This window comes from Drosophila tropicalis, unplaced genomic scaffold (genome assembly GCF_018151085.1).
Source record: "Drosophila tropicalis isolate 14030-0801.00 unplaced genomic scaffold, ASM1815108v1 contig_573, whole genome shotgun sequence".
In the NCBI taxonomy this organism is placed as follows: domain Eukaryota; kingdom Metazoa; phylum Arthropoda; class Insecta; order Diptera; family Drosophilidae; genus Drosophila; species Drosophila tropicalis.
Genome location: NW_027173049.1, coordinates 1,157,081 through 1,184,157, shown reverse-complemented (window position 1 = coordinate 1,184,157; position 27,077 = coordinate 1,157,081). Strand labels below are relative to the sequence as shown.

Below are 27,077 nucleotides of genomic sequence, written 5' to 3'. Positions count from 1 at the left end.
TTCGTTTCTCTCATTTCACCATCTGGCGGACCGGACCGACTGATTGTCTGTGTGGCTGGGTGAATGTGACTACTTAATTTCCAAGTGCCATAAAAATATGTAGACCCAATCACATTTTCTATGGCGTTGAAAATCAGTTTGGCTTATTTATTATAGCCAATGCTTATAAATATTTAAAAAGAAAAGAGCTTTAAATGAAATAAACAATTAGGTTTATTTATTGGCATTCAATTGCCGACAGAGTGAGTGAGAGAGAGAGAGAGAAAAAGGCGGGGGACAGTGTGGCCAAAATGGGAGACCTAAAGTACTCAATGCTGAAAGGTATTTGGGATTCTGTTTATGTTCGATTGAGTCTCCCTGTCTATAATGTAAGACGATCTACTCCACACATACCCAGTGTATTGCTGATACAGTCAAAGCTCGTAAATTAGAGCCACTTGACTATCCTTTTCAAGGACTAATAACCTAGATAAGGCTTTAATTACTAGATTCAAATGTAAATTTATGACAACTATATTTGGCGTTACTCCCGTATGAATTAAAAGTCACACCCCAATGAATAAGGTCTTAATAAAGATCGAGAATATAAACATACATATGTACAAATGTGTATGCACTCCATATTCTCTGGTTATAAATATTGTATGCTAATTCGTTCCATCACTCTTTTCAGTCAGTCTTTTAGTGGAAACTCTAAAGAAAAGCATAGACAATGAATGCATGTGTCCATCTATCAGTCAGTCAGTCAGTCAGCCAAATGGCTTGAGTCATTGCATCCTTATTTGATTTTAAGCCGAAACAATAAACTGACCATCAATCAAATGGTTTTTTCTTATACTTTTTATTTTGATAATGCCGACCCCAAAAACTTGACAAATCAGTCAGCTTAGTACTTGGTGTTTTTTAGATCTAACAAGAGAATGTCTACAATACAACACCAGAATGTAAATAAAAAATAAATAAAAAAATTGGGCAAAAGACCCCAATTTCATATGTACATATGTATAGACCAATTGGTTATGTATACATCAGAGAAATAGACGGACGGACAGGGAGACCGACGGACGGTCAGTCGTCACCCAAAAACAACCCATTCGAAGTCGCTTCAATTAAAGACGATTTAAATTTATAGATACACGATTGGCCAATGCAACAGAAATAATAATAATAAATATATGGAAAATGAGGGGGGCGGAGTAAGACAGTGACTGAGAGAAAGGCGGAGGCCATACTATATATGTATGTATGTACATACATATGTACATATATATCTATATACAATACATAACAAAAATGTCTTAATTAATTTTAATTATTTTCAATGGGGAGCGAGCAACTTTCAAGGCGCACAAACTAACATAAGACCCGCGCGATAAGAACGGCAACGGCAGCAATTAAGTAACGAATTAATAGCATTTAGTTTAGACATATCCACATATGTACATACATATGTATGTATGTATGTGTATATAGGGGTACCCTTAGGCTTAGCTCATGTGACAATTGCCTTATAGAAAGACCTTAACCCGCTCTTGCTACCAAATTAACAAAAACAACAACCAAACTCCACACACACACACACGCACACAAATAATTGGGGTAAAGTTTTTCACGCCAACTAAAATTAGGGAACATTTATTTTTTTTCCATTTCTTTCTAATGTTTATTTTAACCGACAAATGGCTGCAGATGCGGGCCTCATAACCGATTCCGTCCTACTGTCAGTCCGTCAGTCAACAGAAACAACAACAATGAGTATTCCACGATCTGCCGCCCTCTCCCCCGAAAATAAAATAAAAAGCCCATTAATTTATTTGTCTGCAACATGCAAACCAATTGACAACCAATCGCAATTAGTCACAATAAAATAAAAACAAAATCCAACCAAATGAAGGGGGAAAAACGCATTTTCTTTACATTTTTCTTCAGTTTGGACTTCTATCAATTAATAAGAACTATTTCTTGTTTCTCGTCTTCAAGTCATAAATTATGACAGCTTTATGAATCCCATGGATCTCAGGTAGCTCCACCTGGTAACGCCCCAAGTTGTCGTCGCCTCTGCCCGACCCAAGAACAGAACAAAATAACTCATTTTCACAATTAATCATTGCCAAAACGAAGAGAAAGGTTTTTAAAACAGAAATTATTCATTTGCCAACAATTTTTAAAGACAATCTTTTAATATTGCGGAATTGATACTATTTAAATAAAGAAAAAAACTGATCATAATGTCTTTTTACTAAGGAAATACCTATTATTCATGGCTAAAACATTTTAACTAAAATCCCTTGTGAATTATTCATTCATTAAAATTCAAAAAGACTTAAAAACTTTAGAACTACCTGGCAATAATCTCACTCCTCAAAGTCGTCCATTTTCTTGTGTATAATATTTCCAAAAAAAAAAAAAAATGCATTTTCTTTAATCAGATCAAAATGTTGCTTCAAATTTGCATATATCGCAGTCTCAAATAAGAGATATAGAAATTTGTGATTTAATTAATACCGAGATTTGCGTAAGGGGGTAAAAGTGAGTTTGTAAGGGTTCTATGTATACAGAATCCTGTTAGTCGGTCAGATGGCAACAAAAATGAATTCAATGCAAAGAAAACAATTTATACTTCTACCCTCGGTTTGGGCCTTGACAACTTTTTTTCTCGTATTTTTTGGATTTGGGGTTGGGCTCCGTGCACTCTAATAATATAGGATTAATATTTCAAAGTGCCATTGTGTCGACGATAGCATCTTTTTAGTGTCTATCTCTCCGTCGACAACTGCGCAATTTGATGCCAAGGGAAGTGCCTCTATGTGTAGATGGGTTTTAAATAGAAATTTAAAGCAACCATCGAATAATTGAAACGCAGTTTTCTAACTTGCTTGGAATTTAACTGAGAACTTAATTACCAAAAAAAAGTATAAGTATACAAAAAATGTATACGGTAGGTATTTTATATCATAAATTTGAAGTTATCGTTGTTTTTGGGTTTTTTTTGTTTTCTGTTTTAAGTTTCTTCGAAATGAGTGAATGAACAAACATTATTAGTTTGCTGCTTAATCGCATAACCCAAATCATTTGTCAAGAATTAAGAGCTGAATCTTAGCTGGGTGTGTGTGTGTGTGAGTGAGTGAGTTAAAAGATACAAATACGAAATCAATGCGAATTCGGTATAAAAAAAGCTGACGACATTTCGTTGATCCTCTAAAATCGAGACTAAAATCAAAGACACACACAGGAAATCTGTGCCCAGTCATCATCATCATCATCTTCGTCGTCATCGTCATCGTCGCTAGGTGGGGGAGTTTTACCTGAATGAATCTCTGGAATCGTCTGCCTTTTATTATCGACGAGTTCGTGCGATCGCATTGGGAAGGCATATTAAGCCAAAGCAAAAACACAAAACTCCAAAAGAAGAACGAAACTCTAACTGAAAATGTACAATCAAGATTAGGATTTAATAATTCAAAGTGAGTATCTGCTACTCCTCTCGCTCACACACACACACGCTCTCTCTCTCTTTCGCTCTCTGTGAGATCTGTTAAACGAAGGGGATTAGCTGTCGTCGTCGTCGTCGTCGGCGGCGTTGGAACGAGTCTAATGCGAGAGTGTGCGTACTTTAAGTAAAAACTGAAATCATGTTACGTTTTTTTCCCCCCAACTCCTTCTTCTTCTTTTTCTACTTCTTCTTTTTGACAAATTCGAAAGAAATTAAACAAGCTAAAATATAGCAGCGGTAGATTATGGTAGGGGGCAAGAGGGTGTGCTAGGTGTATGTGTGTGTGAGTGCGATACGAAAGGAAGTGGTGGCAGGCAGCAATGCGCAAGCGTTTCGAGCTATTAAAATACAGAACACACCCAAAAATATTTTAACGACAAAAAAAAGAGAAAAAAAAACAATCAAAATGAATGAAAAGACAAGAGAAGAGGTGAGCTAGGGGAGGGGGGCAAGTCAACGAAGAAAGACGAACGACAAACGATCACTATAACCGACGATCATCACGATGATGACGGACAAGACATGGATGACAAAAGGCAGTCAGAGAGGAGTAGAAGTTGAAGCAGAGAGTTCTCCCTCTCTCTCTCTCTGCAACGGGGTGACAACGCGCGATTTATGCTCAAGTTACGCGTTGATGCATAAGTTATGATGCCTCCTCACAACAGAAAGTATCTCACAGATATACACATGCCCATGCCATATGACAAAAGACATCAAACTGCGAATTAAAATGCTCCCCATACAAACAAAAAAGGACAAATGGCCTTCATGTGAGCTAAGCCAAGACAAACCAAGCCGAGTCGAGTCGAGCATATCACACAGCTGCGCGCACTGTCATTATTTCAATAACTGGTTATATTTAACCCAGATGCGTTAACATCAAAAATACAAAATACTTATTCTAGAGCCCTTCAGGAGAAGGGGTTGGCAAATTATCAAAGAAAGAAATTATCATACATTTGCGTATACACAATTTATCGAAGTTTTTCTTTTTCTGCAGCGAATTTTATTTAGGGAAGCGGGTTCTGTGACATAACGCTCTCTTTGGTCAATTTTCACTCAAATGGAACCCGTGTCCTTAAAGTCTCTTTTTTTATCCCTAGATACTTCTGCTAAGTCAAACAGCAAAGTCGATTCGTTGACCTAAAATTTGACCCATCTTTGACTAGACCTTGATACATTATCAGAACCACTTCAAATTGTCATAATAAATAGGATGTATGTATGTATGTATATTCATAGATTTATGTGAATTTTGTAAAGTTCACCGATAAACAATTTTGGTTTTTAAAAGTAATCAAAAAATGTATTTATCAATGGGGAGAAAATAATGGAAAATTCCTTCCCCAAGAATGATATTTTACTTATAAAGCTGAGAGTATTTCAATATCCAAGACTTTCCCCCCTAAAATGTGCAAATTTACCCACCAAAATATATACATACATACATCGATTTATTCCTAGATCTTCCATTCCGATTCAATTGCACATTCATTTGTTGTAATTATAGATAGATAGAAGATATTTTTTCCATTTTATGCGAAATGAACTTATAAAAATATTTTCCTTCCAATTGTAAATTTACTCAGACAGATTAAATGATCAGAATTTTTTTATTTTATTGAATAGTCGCCGTTATTAATTTATGAATAATTTAATGCTTAAGCTTAATAATAAATTTATGCATGTATATGTTGTCTAAACGAATATCTCGCTCTATATGAGTCATGCATCATAGTTGCGGGAGGAGAAGGATAGCGGAGGAGGGAGGAATGCCAGACGTCGGCGCAGGCGCAGCAGTTGCTGATTTTGTGGTCCAGTTGATATCAGAGGTCTTGGTTTTGGCCGGTTGGCTTGGCTTTGGCTGCTGCTGGCGTTTTGGGGGCTTATTGTTGTTGCCGGGTCTAGATTCTAGATACCCACCGTTGCGTCCAGGTGTGCACTATATACACAGTTACATAGAGACAAACATATGTATGGAAAAAAATGTGCAAGCTGTGTTCAAAATCATACAAAAGATATGTCCGTATGTATTTATAGAAATATGTATCTGAAATAGTTGTTGGACTATTTTTTTTACTTTTTTTTTTTTGTTGTTTAGCGATTTGACCGAGTGCCTTGGGCATTTGTCACCCACCTTCCAGCCAAAAGGCAGGCAGCCAGAAAAAGAAAAACCAACAACAACAACAAAGACAACTTAATTAGCGCCATCTATCACATGTCTCTTACCCTACATAGTAGTTCTTAAAGTTAAAATTTTATAAGCCCCTCTAAACGATGCAATTAGCAATTAAATTTCAGTTCAATTTAATGCAAAGTAAAGTCAGTTGACTTATTTATCAATTATATAGACACAAGGTGCGTCGAGTAGATAAACAAAAGAGCTCAACATTCACACACACACATCCACATCCACACACACATCCACACACAAATTATGTAGCCTTAACAATTTGTTGTTGATTTAACAGACATAGAAACGAAAATCACTCCCATGACTTTAATTACAATTTAATATTTATTTAGTTCGATAAGGCAGCGGCAAAAAGGTAATTATTGTATAATGGTGAAAATACTTATGACTACACCTAAACTTACAAACACACACACACAGCCATACACATTGACAAACTTATGTAGATACTATATGAGGCCATCAATTGGGGGCGACTTTCTTGTGTAAATTTACTTAACTTCGTCACTGATACCAATTTAATTTTCGTGGCTAATTAAAACTTAAATCTTGTCTCTATACATATGTACATATGTAAATGCTGCTTAAGGCGGCATATAAATACGAAACTTTATATTAAAAAGTGCCGACCCCTAATTCACTATCTTAAAGATAATACCATAAAGTTGTTTATATAGACTTACGACTAGCCTAAAATTAGTCATTTCATGGCATGACTTTTGGATATGTATTTCATGTAATCCTGATTAGTATAAAATTAGTTACTCAAGTGATGTCTGTTTGATAGTTCGAAGCATTTAATATTAATCCAAAATTTCTTTAAAATCTAATAATTGTAACTCATTAGTTCTAAATTTTGAGTTCATTCGACTTGAAATCCATAGAAAATGTTGAATTTTTTGATTTTCAAACAATGAAATTATATCCAAATTTGAGCTTAAAATTTATATCAGTGCATTACTCCCATGTTATGGGTCTTACAGCTTTACAAAAAATCAATTCCGAATAGTTTTAAACTCAAGAATCGAACATTTTTCATAAGTTTTGGCGGAATTCTTTATGACATGACTTAATTAACTTGGGTCACGTTACCATCACTAAGCCTAAGTACATACATCCGCTCCTAGTTTTCAATTTTTTTAAACTATACGTAAAACTACAACGGGAAAGAGTTATAAACTATACAAAGAAGGCGTCACCAGGCTAGGCCAGACCACACCGGAGCAGGCAAATGTCTTTGGGTGCGTTTTTTTGTTCGTTTCGTTTCGTTTGGTTTCTCTCTTGTTATTTCTTTTCTTTTATCAGCGAATAAGTTAACACTTTTGTTGTTCTTACTGAGGGCATAATTAAACAATTTGTTATACGTTATGCGCATTTAATTTAATTTCTTTCTCCTTTGGCTTTAGCCGACTTACCGACCGACCAACCAACTGAACGAACAAGCTGGCGACCTAAAGATGATAAGCTCATAAAAACACGCCTAAGTAAACATTTAAATTGCCGATTGCAAAATGCAAAATATATAACGATAAGGAAGATTACAATGAATGGTTAACAAGAAAATAAAAAAAAAAGAACGTAAAAGAAATTAAAATCCCAGCTGCATTTATTTGTTGTGTGTGTGTGTGTGTGTGTGTGTGTGTGTGATCTAATTCTACTAATGATTCCCACAATGTGACATGACATTGGCAAAAAGGATTAATAATTTAAGAGTTAACCCAAAAAATGTATCTGAAAGATAGATATACGAATTGAATGAGAGAAAAAAAAAAGAAGAGAAGAAGGGGAAACATATGGTACAGCAACGTGATTTACAGATATGCCATATCCACATTTATATATGTATGTATGTATATTTGTACAATGCGAACCAAGAACCAAGTACAAAGACTTGGACGCATGCACGGAGACAGACCGTGAGAGAGAAAGAGAGAGAGATACACAGATATATGTAGATACTGAGATCTGACAGATACACATAAGTTTTGTCTTGCTGACAAGCTCAAGCAATCTGCGTGGCTACATTTTCATATGAGCAATTTTTTTTTTTGCTCTGAACAAACATTCATGTTAATTAATGCCATGGCGCATAACTGAAATGCCAATTCAATGAAATGTAAGTAGCTCATTGAGAGGAACTTAACTTGAAATTGAAAAGGACAAGAAATTCCATCTTGAAAGATATTCGATTGATATTTTTCGTATTTGAAATATTTTGTGATTAAAACATTAAATAAAACTATTGTTTCGTTCTAGTCTATAAAGACTATCTCAGTGTGTGAGAGTGTGTGTGTGTGTGTGCGCACATTAAGATCAGATACAAAGATAGTATATAGTACCATATTGTAGGCGGATGGCGATGGGAGCGCAATTAAAAGTGCTTTTGAGCGCGCTTCGTCGATTCGATTCGATTGAGCCAGTCGATGGGTCTGACTCTTTGGCTTTTGCTACTTAAAGATACATGCCACATATTCGTACTCATACTACTACATTCACGCATCAGAGCTACGCTTCGATCGGCGGCGAGCCGGCGGTATGGTCTGGCCCCGTAGATATAAATAAGCGATACGTGTAATTCGGGTCACTAACCGTTAACAATAAATTTCATTTGTTTAAAAAAGTTTATGCCCCAAAGGGAGCAACAGGGTGTGAGGCGAGACAAGAAGCGTATGTAAGAGAGATGGAAGTGGCGGAGAGACAAGCAGCCTGTAAAATAATATTGCTACAAAAAAATATAAAAAAAATTGACATCTGATCATTTGTAATTATTATTGCGCATTGCGACATGACAGGGCGGCGGTGGCGGTGTAGCGGTGTGGCGGTGTCTTGGATTGCTACTGCTTTTTGGGGCGTGGCTTTGGCATACGATATTTGCCTTGCCATTGGCTCACAAATCATTCTAAATGTAGCGACGAGATATGCTCCCCATTCCTACTCACTCCCCTTCAATCTAATGATAATCACTGGGCCATAATTTACATTTGCTTAGATTTCGATTTAAATTGTAAAGTTCGTTCAACTCTTCTCTGCCCTCTCCTTCTCTCCATCTCCCTTCAATCAATCTTAGATTCTCAGCTTGGGGAACAATTAAAGCCAAATACTCGAAAAAATAAAAAAAATAACTTTGAGCCGGGACGAGACATGAGATGAGGCTTTCTTTTTACTTACTTCAAGTGGAAGAGTTTCGTTTCGTTTTGGGTTTTTATAAATTTTTTTCTTTTTTCATTTTAAGACCAAGTTAAATGGAACCAGAAATTATTTTGAACGCCTTCAAGTGCTACAGAAAATAAAAACGAGAAATATCTCAGGGATAGAGAGGGAAAGAGAGAGAGTGAGATGGATGATGGAAAAAAAGAAGTCAAAGTTGTGGCACAATCATGACTTGATGCGATTATAAAACCAAAGAAATATAATGCTCAATAGAAATAGAAATAGAAATTAGATACACACACAGACACACATACACTTAATACAACACATCACATTCATATGTATACATTCATATAACCATATTCAAATGAATTTTAATTTTTTTTTTTTTTTTTTTTGAAAATGACTAAACCAAAAATGCGGCGAGTGCTTAGAATTGTGTGTATATCTTGTTGTTTTCCTCTTTTTTTTTTTTATTATTATGTGTTTTTTTTGGGACTGGGTAAGAGTTATAATAATAATAATAACAATCAAAAGTTTGAAAACCAAGTGAAATGCTTAAGAGTAGGAGACACAAGACCCCAAATGGCTGTTAACCCACATCAAGAAAAAATATCTCAAAGTAGTCACTCACACACACACATATGTATGTATATATACATATGTATGTATGCATGTATTAGTTTCATACAATTAAGAAAACTTTTTGTGAAGCAAAATGAAACAAAAATTGAAAATTTAAATAGGACGACACAAAATGTCATGGCAAATGAGTTATTTATAAGGAGCAAAGGAAACCCAGGGAAAATCCATAAGGAAGCCGGCAAGAAACAGGAGAAAGGGCATCGATTAGGACTTTTTAAAAGTTCGAGTGACTAAATCAAATTTGCAAAGAATTTGGCCGCCAAAGTTTATATTTCTTACTTGACTATTTTGACTTTTAATTCGTGCATAAAATGGAATGTACATATGTATTATTATAATCGGGATAGATTTCACTGTTTTCCCTTGATGTTTTTGACTGTGTAGTTGCTGAAACAGGAAGGGCCGACTATGGACTAACAAGATTTTATAAGAGTAATCCCAAAATACCAAGCTACAGCTCTAGTTTTTGGTCGATCTTAGCTGATTTCGGGGTAGAGCAGACATGGGTCCGAAAATCCTGGTTGATCACCGATATTGTTGGCTCATAAAATTTTAGGTAATTTCCATAAATCTCTCGATATTCTTGACTAAGCATAACTTTTGATGTGTAATTCGTTTCCTTTAATTACCTATTTAACGATTCAAATTGCTCACTAACAGAGTTGTATTTCTTTGTGTGTGTGTGTGTGTGGTAAGATACATTTGAATCATCATCATCAAGATCATAAAACAATAACAATCAAATATGACCATATTGGGAGAGGCCACAATTTGTGATCTACGTAGGAACACATGTACGTACATATGTATGTATCTATGTACATATGTATGTATGTGTCTCTTTGTGGTGGGAGTGCGGAAGGAATGGGGGGGAGGAAGGAGAGTAGTGTAATGAACTTGTTGTCAGTCATAACGATTTTAGGGTGTGGGCTCTCTTGCTGTCTTAAGAAAGCCACAGATACAGATACAGATACATGTAGAGAAGGAAATCCAAGTATATCGAAATTGTCTTTGGCTTTGCTCCATTTGTTTTTTCCCACTAGTAGACCAAGTAGAGCTAAAGGTAATCCATTTTGTGCCAGTCGGACGACTACTTGCTGATATCTTTTGGGTAACTGTCACACACACACACGACAAGAACAACAACAACAACAACAACATCAACAAATACAACAATAATAATAGCAGTAAAAACTATGCGCAGCTGCGCTCTATACCTAACCTGGATTTTCGGGGGTTTGTATTTTTGTGGGCTGCCTTTGCGGCCGGCGTCGCTGCTGACTAATGAAAATACAACAATAATTTAGTACCTACGCATAAGCAGCCAGAGCCTGAGTGAGAAGCAGCAGCAGCAGCTTAAAGAGTGTGAGCGAGTGAGATGCCGAAGTCGATGTCGATGGCGATGGCGATGCCAAATGCTTGGCAATTGTCACAAACGCAATTTGTCTCAAAGTCGATGAACTCTCTTTCTCTATCACTCTCTTGTTGTCTAGCCATTACACTCTTTGTTTTCGGGCTTGCATACCCTGTACTTTGCGATGGGAATAAAGAGTTTGCTTATTGAGAGGAGAGAGGGTGAAAGTGGGATGGTTATTTCTCACCAACTGCCTGATTGTGTCAAACTTTGTCTCAGCTCTCAAAGAGACAATGGCAATTTCGTTATCCTACCTGATCGAGGGTATTGGCAAGTCGACTTCAATTTTGAGTATAATGAATCTTTATTTTACTTCTTTTTTTTTTTTGGGTGTAGGCACGTTTGACAAAAATCGGGAAACCAACAAAATCTTACACTTATTTTATTTTTTTTAGCTAGTTACAATGGTAAGTAGCACACACACACACACACACAGTCATAGCTTTGGCAAACTGCGCAGGCGCGCAGCGTTGTGCGTCATGAAATTAGTTTATTTGTTTGCATAAATATGTGCGAGAGTGTTTGTAATTGTATGCATGCACGTGTATGTCTATCCTCTATGTGTGTGTGTGTGTGCAGCTAGCAATTTCTAATAAATTTGTTGTTTCTGTCATGCACACCTGGAGCATAATTCGTTGCCAACAGTCATGAGTCAATTTCCGCCTCAGCCTCAACCCAAACTACCACGATAGCCGCGAAGCCAAAAATACGTACAAATATAAGTATTTATCTATAAATGTATGTTTGTATGTGTTTGTTTGCATAAACGAAACTTAAATGCTCTGACTAATATCGTTTAGGCCCTGAACATAAAACCTGGTTTAAAAATAGAACGAAACCAGGTAAAACATCGGATGAATCTTAATACTTTTCTTTATCTATTCCCTTGAAATGTTTATAATTGGAAGCACTCCCAATGACTTATCATAATATAAAAGGAGATGCCTGGCAATAGCGGACACCAGAAATAATAGCTAAAGATTTCTTAAGAAAGACATCTTTCAGTAGGGATTCATGCAACACAGTAGGCACAATAAATCGTGAACATAGCCAAAAATGGATAAAAAAATGGTTTCAAAACTCTAGGGTACCAATACTTTTTGGACTCACTAAAGTATGTCAATTGAAGGAATCTTTATGAATTATGTCGTTTTGGGGAAAAGTATTGTAAATTGACATACCCGAGTAGGTTACTTAATGTAAATTCATGGATAATTTTTATTTTTTAATCACTTGAGTGTAGTTTCTATATTAATAGGTTGATTTTCAGTTTTTTTTTTTTTAAACAAATCAAATAGCTTTATTTTCTAAAGAACACAAGAGGAATAAGTATGTACATACATACATATGTATCTACATATGTATATACAAAAAAATGTAGATAAATATGAACTAATAATGGGTATTAACAGAAATTTTATGAAATCTAAAACATTTTCATTTAATCTAAGACTTTTTAAGAAGCGTTTTGTGATTCCGCAAAGTTATTATAATTTTTTAATAGATGTTTTGAAATGTGAAATTTAAATTTAATTTACCCACATGTTTCTTACTAACCTAATTGAAGTTTATATAATCTCTTGCCTTACATTATTTTCAAAATTGTTCAAATAATGTATGGAAATGTGGCATATGGTAGAAAATAAGTGTATTTTAATGGGAGGCGGCGGCAGTTATGCCGCGAGCATGGATTTTACACTCCGGCTCCTCCACTTAAGCGCAACAACTATGAGTGCGTCTACTCCACCCCTGCCTCAGTCCCCCAAAACGGTAGAACAATAAACACACATACATCTGTACATATACATATATATTTTTTGTTGTTTAAGCATGAAAAAACATATTCAAATCAATGCCTAACTGCTTGCCGAGCCACTCGAGTTCCATAACCAATTTTAAAAACCAAACCCAATCTCGAACCCAAACCCAAAACCAAAACCAAACCGAAAACCAATTGTAGCATTCAAAGTCAGAGCTCTTTTTCGTCCACTTCAACGTTCGATGACATTTCGTTTTTAGTTTCTCTCTCCCTCCTCCTTAGCAGCACCCTTTTCTCTTTCTCTTTCGTTATGTGTAATTATTATAATACATAAATTTGGGAAAAGTGTAGAAACAAAAAAAAATGAAAAAGAAAAATAATAATAATTAAGAAAAGAATTTTTTGTTTTTTGTTAAATCACTTCAAGTGGCTCAAAACGAGGTATTCTCGTACGTTGACTTGGAGTACTTTGGCCTTCCAAGTACTACTCCTGTTCCCAAGTAGGGAATACCAATCCCTAAAATTTGTCTAATCGATTTTTCAACAATTTTAAACTAAACAAATTGTTTTCAAGTACAAAATCTCCAAGTACTTGTGCCCTAAGATTTACGGAGTTCCGTTGCATAAACCTTCACATATATTAACTACTTTTAATCTACATTTAATTCTATAGTTATGGGCTAAAGTTTAACGATTTCGAAGCATAGGGCATAGCTGTACTCTGACGCTTCCATAACTGGCCAAAAATAGTTCACTGTACTAAGTTTTTTGTGTGTTGTTTGGTTGTTGTTAATTTGTGGTAATTACTCAAAAATATTTCGAGCACCGTGGTCTCTGGTCTCCAGTCTCGTCGCACTACAAACTTGACGTCGGTCGTCGTAGTCGTCAATGTGGGCAAAACACAATGCCTTCGCTTTATTTTAAGGCACAAGGTTGGACTTTTGTGTAGGTTCAGCCGCAACAATTGTAAAGTATAGCATGAGTATATCTACGTACATATGTATATATACATACTACTACCAGTAATTATTTTGGTTTTTGGTAGTAGTTTCTTTCCAAAAACCTAAACCAGTTTTCTTAAAGTCACATTGATTGGAGTGATTATTTCTTTTTGTTTAATAAATTGTTGTTTTGCGACGCGCAACGATTTTCAGTGTCAAATGTGGAGAGAAGTTCGATAGATCGAATCTGTATGTCTGTGGTTTTTGGTACTCCGTCTCGTCCTCAGTTCGATTACCCCTTTAAAAACAAAAACCGAAACTGAATTATTAGTCACTTATTTAACCACACCCTTATAGCAGCCAATTGCCACTTGTCTAGAATTTAAATGAGTCTCTAGAACCTCATTTTGCAGCTCATAACTAAAATTTAAACATTACCATATAATAATTATTATTAATTGTTAATAATATAAACTGGAAAAAAGTAATAATAATAAGCGCACGCGCCTCTGCCTCTGCCAATGAGTCAAAAAGTTTCCTTTCAATACTCGCAAATAGACGACAAAAATACATACAAATACACATACATACATATAGACATAATATATTTACTTTTATATGTTGTTTGTATATAGAAATTGTAAATCAGATACGGCATAAATATTGAACACATGGCGCAGCTTGTGGATGCTTGACTTGTGGGGGAGTATTGGCAAGGGGGGTGGCGGGGATAAGAAGAGTAGTAGAAGGGGGGAGGTTGCCAACTGAGAAATTGAAATGAAATAAAGCACATATAAAATGTACTTAAGACTCTGACGATTGTGTTGTTTTTGTTGTGTTCAAAGATGGATAACGACTGGTGGAACTGCTCCCAAGAAGTGAGGGCCAAGAGGTGGGTTGGTGGGTGAGTGGCGAGATGAAAGAGTTTTAAGTGAGCCAACAGCAAATAACCCGATATATGTATATACAGTTTGATCACACTAAAATGAACAAATCATCGAATAGGAATTTGGTCACAAATTAAAGAGCGGAGGTTTCATTTCGATCTTCTAATAAGTAAAAAAAATTGAATTTCATAGTTAGAAAATGTCTCAGTATTTGGAATGTAAATGTAGTTGATCCTGGGCGATTTGAAATTCTACACTTTTACGAATTCTAATGACAGCATTTTAAAAAATGCATAGAAATCTACAAAATATCCTGCGACAAATCTGGTTAAATTTGTATGATATGAGTGTATCATCAAATCGTGCTGCCTGTTGGGTATATAACTAATGAAATGTTTGTAGATTCAGTCATAAACTTGGTTTTAAGAGTGTTGAATATAAAAGTATTTCAAGAAACCTTACAAATTTTTAACAACAACAATGGAAATCCTTGTAAAATGGCGAAACCGCAATTAGAAGCTTTTGAGAATAAAAGGCAATTTTCATGTCCTTTTTTCTTCACTATTTTTATTATTGTTTAAATCAAACAAAAAATTGTATGTTAAGCATTTAAGACATATTAATCGCCTAATTTCCAATAACATTTCAACAAATATGCCTAAAAAGCTCCTTCATCTTTAGTCATGTTCTACTGTATTAAGTCTTTAATATGTGTATATGTATATAATTTGCTTTATATGCTGGAAGAATAAATATATATGTAGGTATATATGTATTTTCAAGTTTTTGGTGAGTGTATTTCTGATCTTGCTATAATTGGCTGTCAAAGCGACGTTTGATCGCCTCACTTCACACACACAGACACACACTCAAGCACACAGACACACTTAAGGCAAAACAAAATGTCGGCAGCTGTTGTGTGTGTGTGTGTGTGTTTGTTTGTTAATTTATAAATTAAATCGCGCTCTTTATGTTTGAATGTGTGTGTGTGTGCAATTTATTTGATTGTTATTCATAATTTCTTAGCCCATTTCGATAAGGTCTGGCAACATTTGTTGCCAACTCAACGGCTATTGCTTGTATTGGCTAATTGAAAATCAATTAATGTGACTGCATTCTATATGTACATTTAATACTATAGCCCGTTTTATATCTCACATCTCATGTCGGCTTTAAAAATCCTTTTGTTTTTTCTTCTGACTCTTCTGTTTCGAAAAATTAATTGATGTGAAATTTCGATTCGATTCATTTGGTGTATTTGTTGTTATTGAAGCTCAGGTTCATTGAATGCTCAAGTATGTGTGTGCGTTTGTGTGAGTGTGTGGATCAGAGATCCCAGACATTTCATTTCATTTTGGAATCTGTTGGACAAGTTTTGCATGATCAAGTAGCTCAGACATTAAGACGAGAAAAAGAGAGAGAACCGAAACCCCATAACCATAGCCATAAAAAAGGCGAATTATAACGCTCATTTATTGTATATTGTATATAATTTAAAGACTAATCAACCATTCTCTCTCTCTCTCTTTCTCTATCTCTCTCTCTGTACTTATGCAGGTCAACAAACAGTATACAGCCAACGATCTGGAGACCTTTATGAAGATCGCCGCCAACTGGCAGAATTCCAATCACAATTTGCTAGAGGGCGTCGACTTGAAGACGGGTAAGTAATCCAAAACTAATAGAAAAAGTTTTTTCTAATATGAAATTTTAAACTTTTTTTTTTGATTTGTAGAAATGACACAATACATGAACAGTCCCTCGATGAACATGTATAAGAAACGTGAACGCACTCAGAATTGGAATCATCAAGAGAAAAAGTACCTATTGGATTTGTGTCGCAAGGATATGAGGATTATAGAGAACAAACGTTTGGATGCAGGACTAACGGCAGTCAAGAATAAAGCTTGGAAAATAATCCATCAAAAGTTCTCTAATCAATTTGGCACAGATCGTACTTGTAATCGCCTCAAGGAGCAATGGCGACGTATGAAAGGTGTGTGCAACATACAAGATGACATTTTTTGTGCATTCTTTATATCTATTTTCTTCCCGCCCTCAGCTTGCACACGTAATGAAATATTGGACTATAATAATCGTTTGGCCAGGTTTGGGGCAGAGGTGGCCGATCGCAAGAAGCCGTCGCCATTTACCTTTGAGGTATGGGATTTCATGCAAGAGGCGAAAAAGGCCTGCAAATCTGAGGCATTGGATGGCATAGATTATTCCAAAATTCCCTTGGCATTGGAAGAAGATTTCGAGTATCGTGGCGATTACACAGCCGATGAGCATGATATGGATGAGTAAGTTTACTTTTTGTTTACACTTTACTCATTTTACCTAACTTGGCTCTTGTTCTTTTAAGCAGCAGCCGCACGCCGCCCCAGGAGCTGTGTGATGTCGATATTAAAGAAGAGGAGACAAATGAGACCTTCAATGAGGCATTTAACAGTCATCATCATCATCATGATGTATCAAATGGTGAACGTTTGAGTGTATCACCCAATCACAGTCGCAATGGCATGCGTGAGGTGGAAAGTCCTGCCACTGTGTCGACAGCCTCTGGGCTGTGTGATGCCAGCTCTGGTGGTGGATTTTTGACACCCAGCGGGGCCGAAATGTCTGGTTTTCAGGCGAATTTCAATATGAACAACATATCCGCCACATTGGAGGCTCTGAATGCATTGAGAACGGGTCAATTTCCAAGCGCAGCAGCGGCGGCAGTGGCCATACAGCAGCAGCAGCAGGCTCAAGCAGTGGCTCTCCATCAAAACAACAACAACAACAATAATAACAATAACAACAACAACGAGGAGGACGATGATCTGCCCAAACCATTGGCTAAGAGACAGCGCACCAGCAGCGGCAGCTTAAATAACGAGGAGCAATCAACTCCATTGAGCACAGTAGTCAGCCCATCCATTGTACACACTTCATCGGACAATCAGGCCTTGGAGCGATCCACAACCACTGGCAGCAGCAGTAACGGAGCAGGAATCACATCGTCATCCGCAGGCAGTGGCCACAATAACTTCGAGCTGCGTCTGTTTATGGACATGCAGAGCAAGGAGCACATGATGCGCATGAAAATTCTGGAAGTACAATTGCAGGCGGCCAAGCATAATCGAGATCTGGTTGAGATTAACAAAACATTGGCACTCCAAAAGCTTCAGGAATTGGCCACTAAGCGTTTGCCCAGTTAGGGGCTCAAATTTAAACTGGTTTTATGTTGTTTTAGTTGCTAATGTTTTAAATTTAATGATGATTTACATAGTTATTATTTAAGTAACACTTACATACATACAAAACCCACATATACACGCACACACTTACACACACAAACACACATAGAAAAGGAGAGATTATGAAAGAGAGAGAGAGAGAGTTGCATACTCTACAACATTCCTGGCATTGTTGAACAGTATTTTTTATTTTGATTTTTTAATGGAAATCTATAAGCAAAAGTAAATGCACACAAATCGATCATAAGAGAAAAGGACCAGGAGGCGCTCAAAAGTATGCCATATTATTTTTTACTAGACTCCCGCTACCTCACACAAAAACACCATCCACACACACAGACACACTCTCACACACAAGATGTAGAGGATGCACTTGACCAAGTCAAGTGTTCGTTTGGAAATAGATAGAGTTCGCATCGACAGCCAGTCCAGCATTCAATATTTAGATCACTAGTTCTTACACTTAGTTCTTATAATAGTAAAAAAACCTCTCCAAGTTGCTCAAACTTTACGTACTTATAAAAACAAAACATACATATGTATATGTTCTTGACTTGAGTTCTTCTAACTAACACACACACACACACACACACACAAACACAACCCTTTTTTGTAGTCCTAAGTTATCAATTAATCTGTCACAAACTTATTTGAAAAAACGAAACAAAGGACAGTATTTATAATTTATCTTTGTACAGATTTTATGTTAATGTTTTGTTTAAATGCCATACGGAAAGGAAAACAAAAACCTAACCATTTTCAAATTATTCTTTTTTCGTCCCAAGAAAATTGTTACCACACACACAAAAAGAAACACACATGAAACTACTATATAGTATATATACAAACTATATATACATATGTATATGTATATGTAAAAGAAAAATTATTAATTTAAAGAAGAAAGCTTCATCGTAAAGCGTGTAAATGAGAGAAATACAAAATTATTTTAAATAAAAAAAAAAAAAAAAAAGTTTAATTCAAAAAATTTCTATTCAATTTATTGTGGAATTTAGTTATCTGAAGTTGGGTTCAACCTATTATATTCATCGGTCGCTTTTTTCAATTGCTGCTCATTCAAACGTAATCGGACCTCAATGTCGGATTGTTGCCTCTGAATGTCGGAACTCATCTCTTGCAGTTTTTCGCGTTTCTTTTAAGGAAAATCAATTGCCATAGATAAAGCTAAATGATCTAATTATGCCTATACTTACCTCGACTAGCATTTGAATTTGCTGCGACCAGCCAGAACGATTCTAAACAAAAGCAAAAGGACATTGATCTGACGAATCATTCTAAAGACTTTCTTTTACCTTATTTTTATTGCTCCTGGTGGGGTCTTCATTATCAGATAACAGACGCTTTATTAAACATAATTTCACCGCTTTTGCACATCGTTTGTCATATAAAAGTGTTGGCCGAACACATTTCCACATGATGAAGAATTAGAAATTTGTTATCTTAAATTTGAGTTTCTCGTAAAATTCGGAAATCTTAATGAAAGCAAGAGAATCGACTACTCTCTATTACGAAATTTGAAAAGATCTAAATTAGTCAGGGTTAAGTTGATTGGGTTTGACTACATTTTGACTCTTAATCAAGTGACAAATCCCTATGTTTATATCAAAATGGCTAACTCCGTCCGTATGGACCACCTGTGAAATATGTATATATGACCGGTTCGGAAATGTTTTTTTTTGCCGGGTTCATTACGGCGCATTAAATATATAATTTCACCCTATGGGTATTGGTATATAATTTATTGGGGTTTTTTTCTTAAGAACGGTTCACGTTTCTTAACGATCAACTAAATATATATTAAAAAGTATTTTGAAAGGGATTGACAATGTGTTTTGGAGTAAAGAGTAAAGGACACCCATCGAAACAAAGACCCTGGCGAACCCTTTAGAAACTTCCTATACAGATCCTTTCCACCTTAGCCATTGGAAATTGATTAAACAAGCATGTATGACAAATGATTGCTTTATTATTTTCGAAATAAAAGTGTTAATTTGTTTTTATTCTTTTAGCCTTCTTTCCGTCGTAAATCTAATAAAATGTGATTCAAGGGCCATTGGAATGTTGTCTATGGCTCAGATTATGGGACTCGATTACTTTGGGAAAACAATTGGATGTCACTTCCTCACATCCTCATCGCTGTTGTTTGCTTTATCCACTGTAGATTTATGTTCAGGATCTGCTACTTTAACGAGTTTATCAATTTTTTCATCCACTTCATCCATCTTGTCGGTAATCTGTTGCTTTTCATGGAGCATTTTCTTTCTCAAATTCTCTAACTGTTCACGTTGCTGAAAAAAGTAGAGGACGAGGATTTGTGGTTACCGGAAAACTAAATAAAACTCCAAATACCAACAATTTGCAAGAAGTGCATGTTCTCTTTAGCCCTGCCTCGTTCACTGATGCTACATTTCCTGCGGAATGTACATTAGGTATCAGGATTAGCTAGTCGTAGATAAGGACTGTGTATATGTATGCCAACTCACATAAAGTCCTGCATATAGCAGGTTCGCAGGTGCTTCAAGACAATGATTGGTTTGTGGGACATCATGCCAATGAAATAATTTTGATGGGAATAAATAGACGGAATTTTGAAGGCAACAGTTCTAGGCCTAAAGAAAAAAGTAAAGTTACTAGTTATACATTAAATTTTGCAACGATATCTGACAAATCAGGTGATTTGATTTCTACATATTTTGAACTATTTCTGACAGCTACTTTGAAAAAGAAACGAAAACAATCTGTATAGATAGGTTGATTTAATTGACGAAAAATTGTTTTTTCCAATCGGCATAGATTTGATTTACATTTTGAGAAGACTTTTCGAACAAGTTGTTGAAGAATATGATTGTTTTAGCGTTTCTTTCCCCCCAAAATTTTCATGATGTCATTGATAATTTTAATTATCTCCTGAATTTTTTGCTCTAGTTCCTTTTTTTCTTTCGTGATAATCGCCGCTCTTTTCCTTGACTAAATCATTGATCTCTTGTTTGATGGCATCAATTTCAGCTGTCAGTTCTTGAATCTTTTTTTTCCTAAGCTTGTCAAGCTGTTCTATTTGCTAAAAAGAAAGATGTATATATCCCTGTGAAAGATTCCAGTTAAGATCAAGAATTACATACAAGTTTATTGATATGTATTTTCTCATCGCCCCTGCCCTTGTCATAGATATCCTTCATGTGGCGCCTGTCAATTGGAAATCAGTCACAATATAATCTTCATTTAAAATTCAGGAGGATCACTTACGTCACTGCCAGCTGAACCAATTGAGGCTCAGATTTCAATAATCTAAGGCCTCTTAAGCCCATTGAGAAAAATCCTCGAGTAATCATTTTTTGATTGTACTTAAAGCCGAAAAGTAAAGACAAATTTAAAAAGGAATAGACATCTAAATACTAGGCAACTTACTAAATGGATTTCATCTATTTTTTTTTACGATTCTCAGGTTCAAAATGTTTTTCCTGTATTTCCACAATTTCCCCGTCCAAGCGATCTAGTTTAGCCTTAATAAGATCCTTCTCCTCCTTATATTTTGAACGCAAATTCTTCAATTGTTCCCGTTGCTGAAATTTCCAAAAATGATATACATAAACGTGAATTTATCAGCTCTTATTGGGAAATACCCTGCACATCAGGTGGAAAGGTATACTAAGTCTACTAATTTGACCCTACTTTGGTCAGTAGTCAACTTTTCCACTATGACAATTGACATCTTAAGGTGATCAATATCGGTTTAAAAAAACTATATTCCTCCATGGATGCAGGGTATAAAAATCAAATTAACCGAACTAACCAATTTCAAAAAAGGAACGTTCTCCTGATACGTCACCCGTCCGTAAATCTTCTCACAGAATCGACTAAGTGCGAGATTAGAACTATAGAACATTTTTAATATCAGATACCCACTTATCTTACTGTATGCATTGCCGATTAAAAAGATGATTAGCCTGCAAGAATTTTTGAGTTACCAAAGAACCGGGAATGAATATAGCCGAACACATATTGCTTTGTTTTTGTTTTTTTTTTTTTCAAATGACTATTGCTAATTTTGATAAAGTAAAAACTGAAATGAACTTCAAAGGTATACACAAATTTTATTGTATTGATATTCTCTCTCTTTTTCTCTTTCTCAATATTTTATTCAAAATTTAAGCGTACATAGTTCTAGGTTGATTTGGCAGTCTGGGCAGTGGAGAATCATAGTAAAATGGCCGCGGTGGAGGTGGGGGGCTGTCTAAAGGGGTTTCCTCCAGGAGCTTGGAGTGGTCCACTATGCCGAGATGCCGCCGACAGGCCAAAGAGTGCCAGTAGAAGTCCAAAGAGTGCCAGTAGTTTCATGATGTAGCTTCGATGTGCAGTTTCCGACTGATTGAAATCCCCCTCAAGAATCATCAATTTATAGTCGCCCTATAGAGTATAGAATGGTGTTCCCCGATTGGGATTTTGTTGTCTTAGCGATAAGGTTTTTAAATAACAATTGAAAATATTACAAAACACCGGCTCTCTCTCAGGGGCTGCTGCTGATTATTATTTGTTGCTTGACATAGTATTTCGTTGCTCCTCGCCGGCCGCCGACCTGGCCGCATCTTTGTGTGGTTTCCCTTGCTCTAGCAATTCACTTCCAGCATTCGCAGGCTGTTTATTATCGAACTCCATTTGCTTGATGCATCTGGTCAATTCCGTAATCATGACTTCTAGACTCGTCTGCTGTATGGACAGTTTCCTGGAACGCGCTTCGAGCTCCTGTCGTTCCTGCGTTAACTAGGCACTGTTTGTAAGCAAGTTTCGAACTTGAACCCCATTCTCACCCATTTACCGTGCGCAACTCTTCCACTTTTAAATATGCATCGATGTTTCCAGAATCGCTGCGAAACACCTTTGGCATATTAATGCTGCTCTTGATGAAGTACTTCCAGATGGTAACGCCTTCATTCATAAAGCGTCGTAAGAGATGGCCCATCGCAAAAAATTAAGCCTAAACGAAAACTTTCACAAAAATATAAACAAAACAATTTGTAATCGTAATTTTGAATAATGATACTGTTAGCAAAGCAATTGACAGGGAGAAATGTAAAGTGAACAGCCGTACCCAACAGTATACTTAATAGCTGGACGGCAGTGTTGCAAAAATTGAGTATTCGTTGCATACTTTTCGGCAAAAACTGAAAACTGTCGAACTCGTGGTTACAGATGCTCTTATGCTGTTGCTGATGAGATGACCATCGTATAGTATCAACAAAAGATATTTATAAATATCGGACTAACAAAATTCAAAATTATATATAACTTCTGATTTTCGAGTTTTAAAATAAGAATTATAGTTATTCAGACATTTTTCAGGACATTTCTGTGAAAATTATGACCCATTGACATTTGTCAAATGTTTAGAAAAGATCGGACCAAGTGAAAACATTTTCCATTCTTTAAATCTCTGCCCAAAATAGAAGAATAATGTTATTTTCTTGTTGTTTGAGATCAGTGATTCTCATAATTTAATTTCAATTTATTTCACAATTTCCCAGTCATTGTGGCCAGGAAGATGAAAAAGTAGGATGGGAGTTTTGTGTAGTGGGGGATCGATCGATAGCTATGGTTGTGTTTGTGTGTGAATTGGTTTTGTGTCCATTTCTATTGGGGCTCCTCAATATCGTGGTGGTTGAAGTATTTATCAAGTATTTTGGTGGCCTTGGCAGAGACATCTGCATTGTCATTGTATTGAAGGTCTTCCAGTTTCTGCAATCCATCCATTTCCTCGATTGTCTGGCAAAAAGTGTGCAACATGCCATGTTCGTCAGCCGCCGACAACAAATGTTCCAATCCGACCAGGATCACATTATTGGGACTCGCGTCAGTTGCATTCAAATGATTCAGGAACGGCGGTAGTAGATTATTATCCTTAACGAGCGTCACGGTCTGCTGCGAAGTTCCCGAAACAATCGCATTGGCCACTGCCCAGATGGCCTCCCTCTGAGCTCGGAAGTGTCCAGTCTCCAGTACTTTCTTTATTTCAGGGTATATTCTAGCTTGAAGAAGGGCCTCAAGCTGAATGTTGTTTCCAGCAGCAATGTTGCTCACTGTCCAGGCGGCCTCCCTGACAATGTTGCTATTTGGGTGCTGCAGCAAGCGAACCAGCTTGGGTAAGACGTCATTAAGAAGCACCACGTCAGTGTGATCATCTGTACTTGCGGCAATGTTTCCAACACACCGCAGTGCTGGAATGAGGATGCTATCTTCTTGCTTCTCCAAAAGATTCACCAACAAACCCACAGCATTGGCTTCAATCACTGCTTGAATTTTGAAGCTGGAATCATCCGACAGATGAAAGATGGCCCAGCATGTATCCGAGACCACTTCAACATCGGAGTTCGACAAGAGTTGCCTTAGCACCGGCAGCAAACGATTCATCTCGACAGTCCGCGGTGGAGGATTCTTAGAGCGACAGAGACTCATCAATAGCTTAACCAACTGGCGAAGCAATGGTAGTCGAGGCGTAGCAGTGTCTGGTGGAATCGTGACATCGGAAGGCTGCGCGGCAATTTTAGGTTTTCTCGACTGCAGCAACGCAATCAGCTTAGGAATTGCTCCGTGTTCAATGATGCAGCCAGTCTGCCATATATTACCAAACGCTATTTCGGACAACACCGAGGTGGCCTCAAGCTGCAGTTCCGGATCGCTACCGTGGTTCAAAAAATGTATCATTATAGGCACAATGCCGCGTTTAATTACTAAATCAATGGACGCAGAATCTTCACTCAACAATTCGCGAATCCCTCGCACGCCTTCGATCCGATTCTTTGTAATTTTGCTGCTAATCGCCTCCAGCATTTCGTCCATCTTCGTGTCTAAAAGTGATTTACCAGTTGTTTGACGCTTCATTTCTTTAAAAAAGGCAGTGCGACGCTGGACCATCTCTTCTTTGGTTTTGGACTTGCGCAACGTAATGTTGATCACACAGCGTTCCCACGGTTGCAATTCTTTTTCGGAGTCCTTTTCACTGTCCATGTTGGTAGAATTTCTCTACGCTATAAATTATATTTTGAAACTGAAATCGGACGTCACAAATCAGTTCTCGACTAAACGAACTATCAAACATAAATAGAATCCCTCTGAATCTTAAATCGGAGACCTACTAGAAGTTCATATTTCGGAATTTATTTTGAGCTATGACAGCTTACTGTTAGCCTTCCCGCACAGAAGCATTCGATTAAAAGCTAAAGTTATCGACAAAAATTCACTAAAACAAACTTTATTCCATGCATCCACGGAGTGAAATGCCCTAGAAGCACGTGAAGGAGAGGAAAAAGTTTTAAATTTACACTAGAAAGGGAGTTGGATTGGCAAACGCCCTAAGCGACATCATTGGACGTTAGCATTGCACTATGGTCTGGATTTCGATTTTTTTGGCATAAACTACAGTTTGAATGCTAGAGAGTTGAAATTTTGCAAGCATGCTGGAAATACTTAAAGAAATTTTCAATTTTTTTTTTTTTTTGGAATTGCACCATGGCTTTACCGCGATTTGTCGAAAACTATAAAATTTGACCCGATTGCATACTTTCAGGCTGCGTTTTTAAATATTTGGAACTGTTTTGACCAATTAATAATTATAAACATGCACAAAATAAATAGTTTAAAAATTTTATTTGTCTCATATTTGGTAGTGTAGAAAAGTGGTATAAAGAAAATAGATTTAAAAAATTTTTGTTGTGTTTCATTGGCATCGTCTTCTTCTTCTAGCTCTTTGTCGTGAATGCTCTCCTCAGAATTAGAATCACAATCAGATTGTAAGTCCGATTCATTTCCAGATAAATCTATATCTTCAGTAGACGGTAACTCCAGAAGACTTAAAACTTCTTTGGGAAGAGGTTTTTTTTTGGTTTTTCCTTTCCCTCTCCTTCAAACAGACACTCTATAGTAATGGATCCGAGGAATCCATGGCTCTATGAAAAATGTCACTCATTGTATTGACTCGACTATCTTTCCTTGAATGTGATCGTCTGTTTATTAAGTGAATTTTCTAGGAGCTAAGCTAAAGCTTCATCTGGAGTAAGTGGAATGGGTTCTTGCATTTGACGTCGGTTTCTCGTTTCAGTTGAGTATTCAGGTGTTGTTAAAGTTTTTTTAGAACAAAAGCCGCATCCTTTCTGCATTCTTTGGTAGCAGAAACTGCTGCATGCACAAGAAGATACGTGTTGAGATTAGTCTCATTTGCAAGCTCACAAGCCAGTTTCCTTTTAAATCGTGCCCCTGCATTTGCATAAGATAAAGGTGGACGTCCTGTTGTCTTTGGTGTTTTACAATTTTCATTAACAACTATTGATATTTTAGATTCCAGCCAATTAGAATGCTTGGACATAAATCGCTCCAACATTTGGTTGCATTTCAATAGGTTATTTTAATGAATGATTCAAAATTACTTTTTTTTTTTATCTATTTCTTTTATTTTTTCGTATTCCAGATGGTTATTGTTGACTTTACTGTAGATCCATTCTGATACAGATTTTATTTCTCGATTGTTGCTGCACCAAATATCGATGAGTTCTTTATGACAAAATTCGAACTTGATGAATATTATCAAATTAATGGAAAAGGGGGAAAAACGGGGCGAAGGCATTAGTTTGCGATCAAAGACGACATACATATATACATAGGTACCAACTTGTGTCATTACTTTTTGTCAGCAGGTGTCAGCTCGTTAGTTCTATTCCACGAAACACAGAGAACGCAAAACAATTTTCTAAAAAAATACACATTTATTGGACATTACACAACACTTAAATCCTAGGACTACACATAAAATAAATATATACATTAAAAACTACATACCTTGACGTATATTTTCCATATTTTAAATTATTTTTATGTGCAAAATTCCACAAATGGTGGCACTTTAAACTTTAGGTTTTTTTTTACTTTCCAAATGTCGATTACGCACAAAGCACACGTCTGACTTTGAGACCCTGGTACGAACGCAGGGATGCCATTAAAAATTTTTTTTTCGGTATTTTATGCTCAGGGTATCTACTTTCATAATCAATTACCAAAACCACCGAATCTTTTCATGAAAATTTGGACTTTATGCCAAAAAAATCGACATCCAGACCATAGTGTGCTGTTGCTGATGAGATGACCATCGTATAGTATCAATTCTATGATCTTCTCAACAAAAGATATTTATAAATATAGGACTAACAAAATTCAAAATTATAGATAACTTATGATTTTCGAGTTTTAAAATAAGAATTATAGTTATTCAGACATTTTTCAGGACATTTCTGTGAAAATTATGACCCATTGACATTTGTCAAATGTTTAGAAAAGATCGGACCAAGTG

At 36.3% G+C, this 27,077-nt stretch overlaps 2 protein-coding genes and 2 long non-coding RNA genes across 9 annotated transcripts in view; 1 reads left to right on the top strand and 3 right to left on the bottom strand.

Moving 5' to 3' along the window:
* apt (apontic) overlaps positions 1-17,838 on the top strand; it is a 43,468-nt gene extending 25,630 nt beyond the window's left edge. For 3 of the 4 annotated variants that reach the window (XM_068287893.1, XM_068287896.1, XM_068287895.1), the window contains exons 2-5: positions 16,041-16,146; positions 16,219-16,479; positions 16,546-16,786; positions 16,849-17,838. In XM_068287893.1, the coding sequence (XP_068143994.1) occupies positions 16,041-16,146; positions 16,219-16,479; positions 16,546-16,786; positions 16,849-17,686 (1,446 nt within the window). In that variant the 3' untranslated portion in view covers positions 17,687-17,838. The remainder of the gene's footprint in view (positions 1-16,040; positions 16,147-16,218; positions 16,480-16,545; positions 16,787-16,848) is intronic. The other variant, XM_068287894.1, reaches the window with a different exon arrangement.
* Positions 17,839-18,699: 861 nt separating this feature from the next.
* Positions 18,700-19,295, bottom strand: LOC137575354 (uncharacterized). Its single transcript, XR_011032154.1, has 3 exons — positions 19,039-19,295; positions 18,940-18,981; positions 18,700-18,878 (listed from the first exon to the last, which is right to left on the bottom strand). It is a non-coding gene; the product is annotated as an uncharacterized lncRNA (long non-coding RNA).
* A 1,188-nt stretch (positions 19,296-20,483) lies between these two features.
* LOC137575316 (uncharacterized) lies at positions 20,484-22,372 on the bottom strand. 3 transcript variants are annotated; one of them, XR_011032144.1, is made up of 7 exons: positions 22,234-22,372; positions 21,659-22,150; positions 21,537-21,600; positions 21,152-21,306; positions 20,990-21,087; positions 20,866-20,929; positions 20,484-20,804 (listed from the first exon to the last, which is right to left on the bottom strand). It is a non-coding gene; the product is annotated as an uncharacterized lncRNA (long non-coding RNA). The 3 variants fall into 3 exon arrangements; XR_011032143.1 differs by having other exon boundaries at positions 21,659-22,275; XR_011032145.1 differs by lacking the exons at positions 21,537-21,600; positions 21,659-22,150; positions 22,234-22,372 and adding an exon at positions 21,367-21,382.
* A 999-nt stretch (positions 22,373-23,371) lies between these two features.
* Positions 23,372-24,745, bottom strand: LOC137575467 (importin subunit alpha-like). The gene has a single exon (XM_068288047.1). The coding sequence runs from the start codon at positions 24,743-24,745 to the stop codon at positions 23,372-23,374; it is 1,374 nt and encodes a 457-aa protein (XP_068144148.1).
* Positions 24,746-27,077: the final 2,332 nt, after the last annotated feature.

Coding starts and splice junctions, on each gene's coding strand:
- LOC137575467 (XM_068288047.1), bottom strand. CDS start 24,745: ATGGACAGTGAAAAGGACTCCGAAAAAGAATTGCAACCGTGGGAACGC.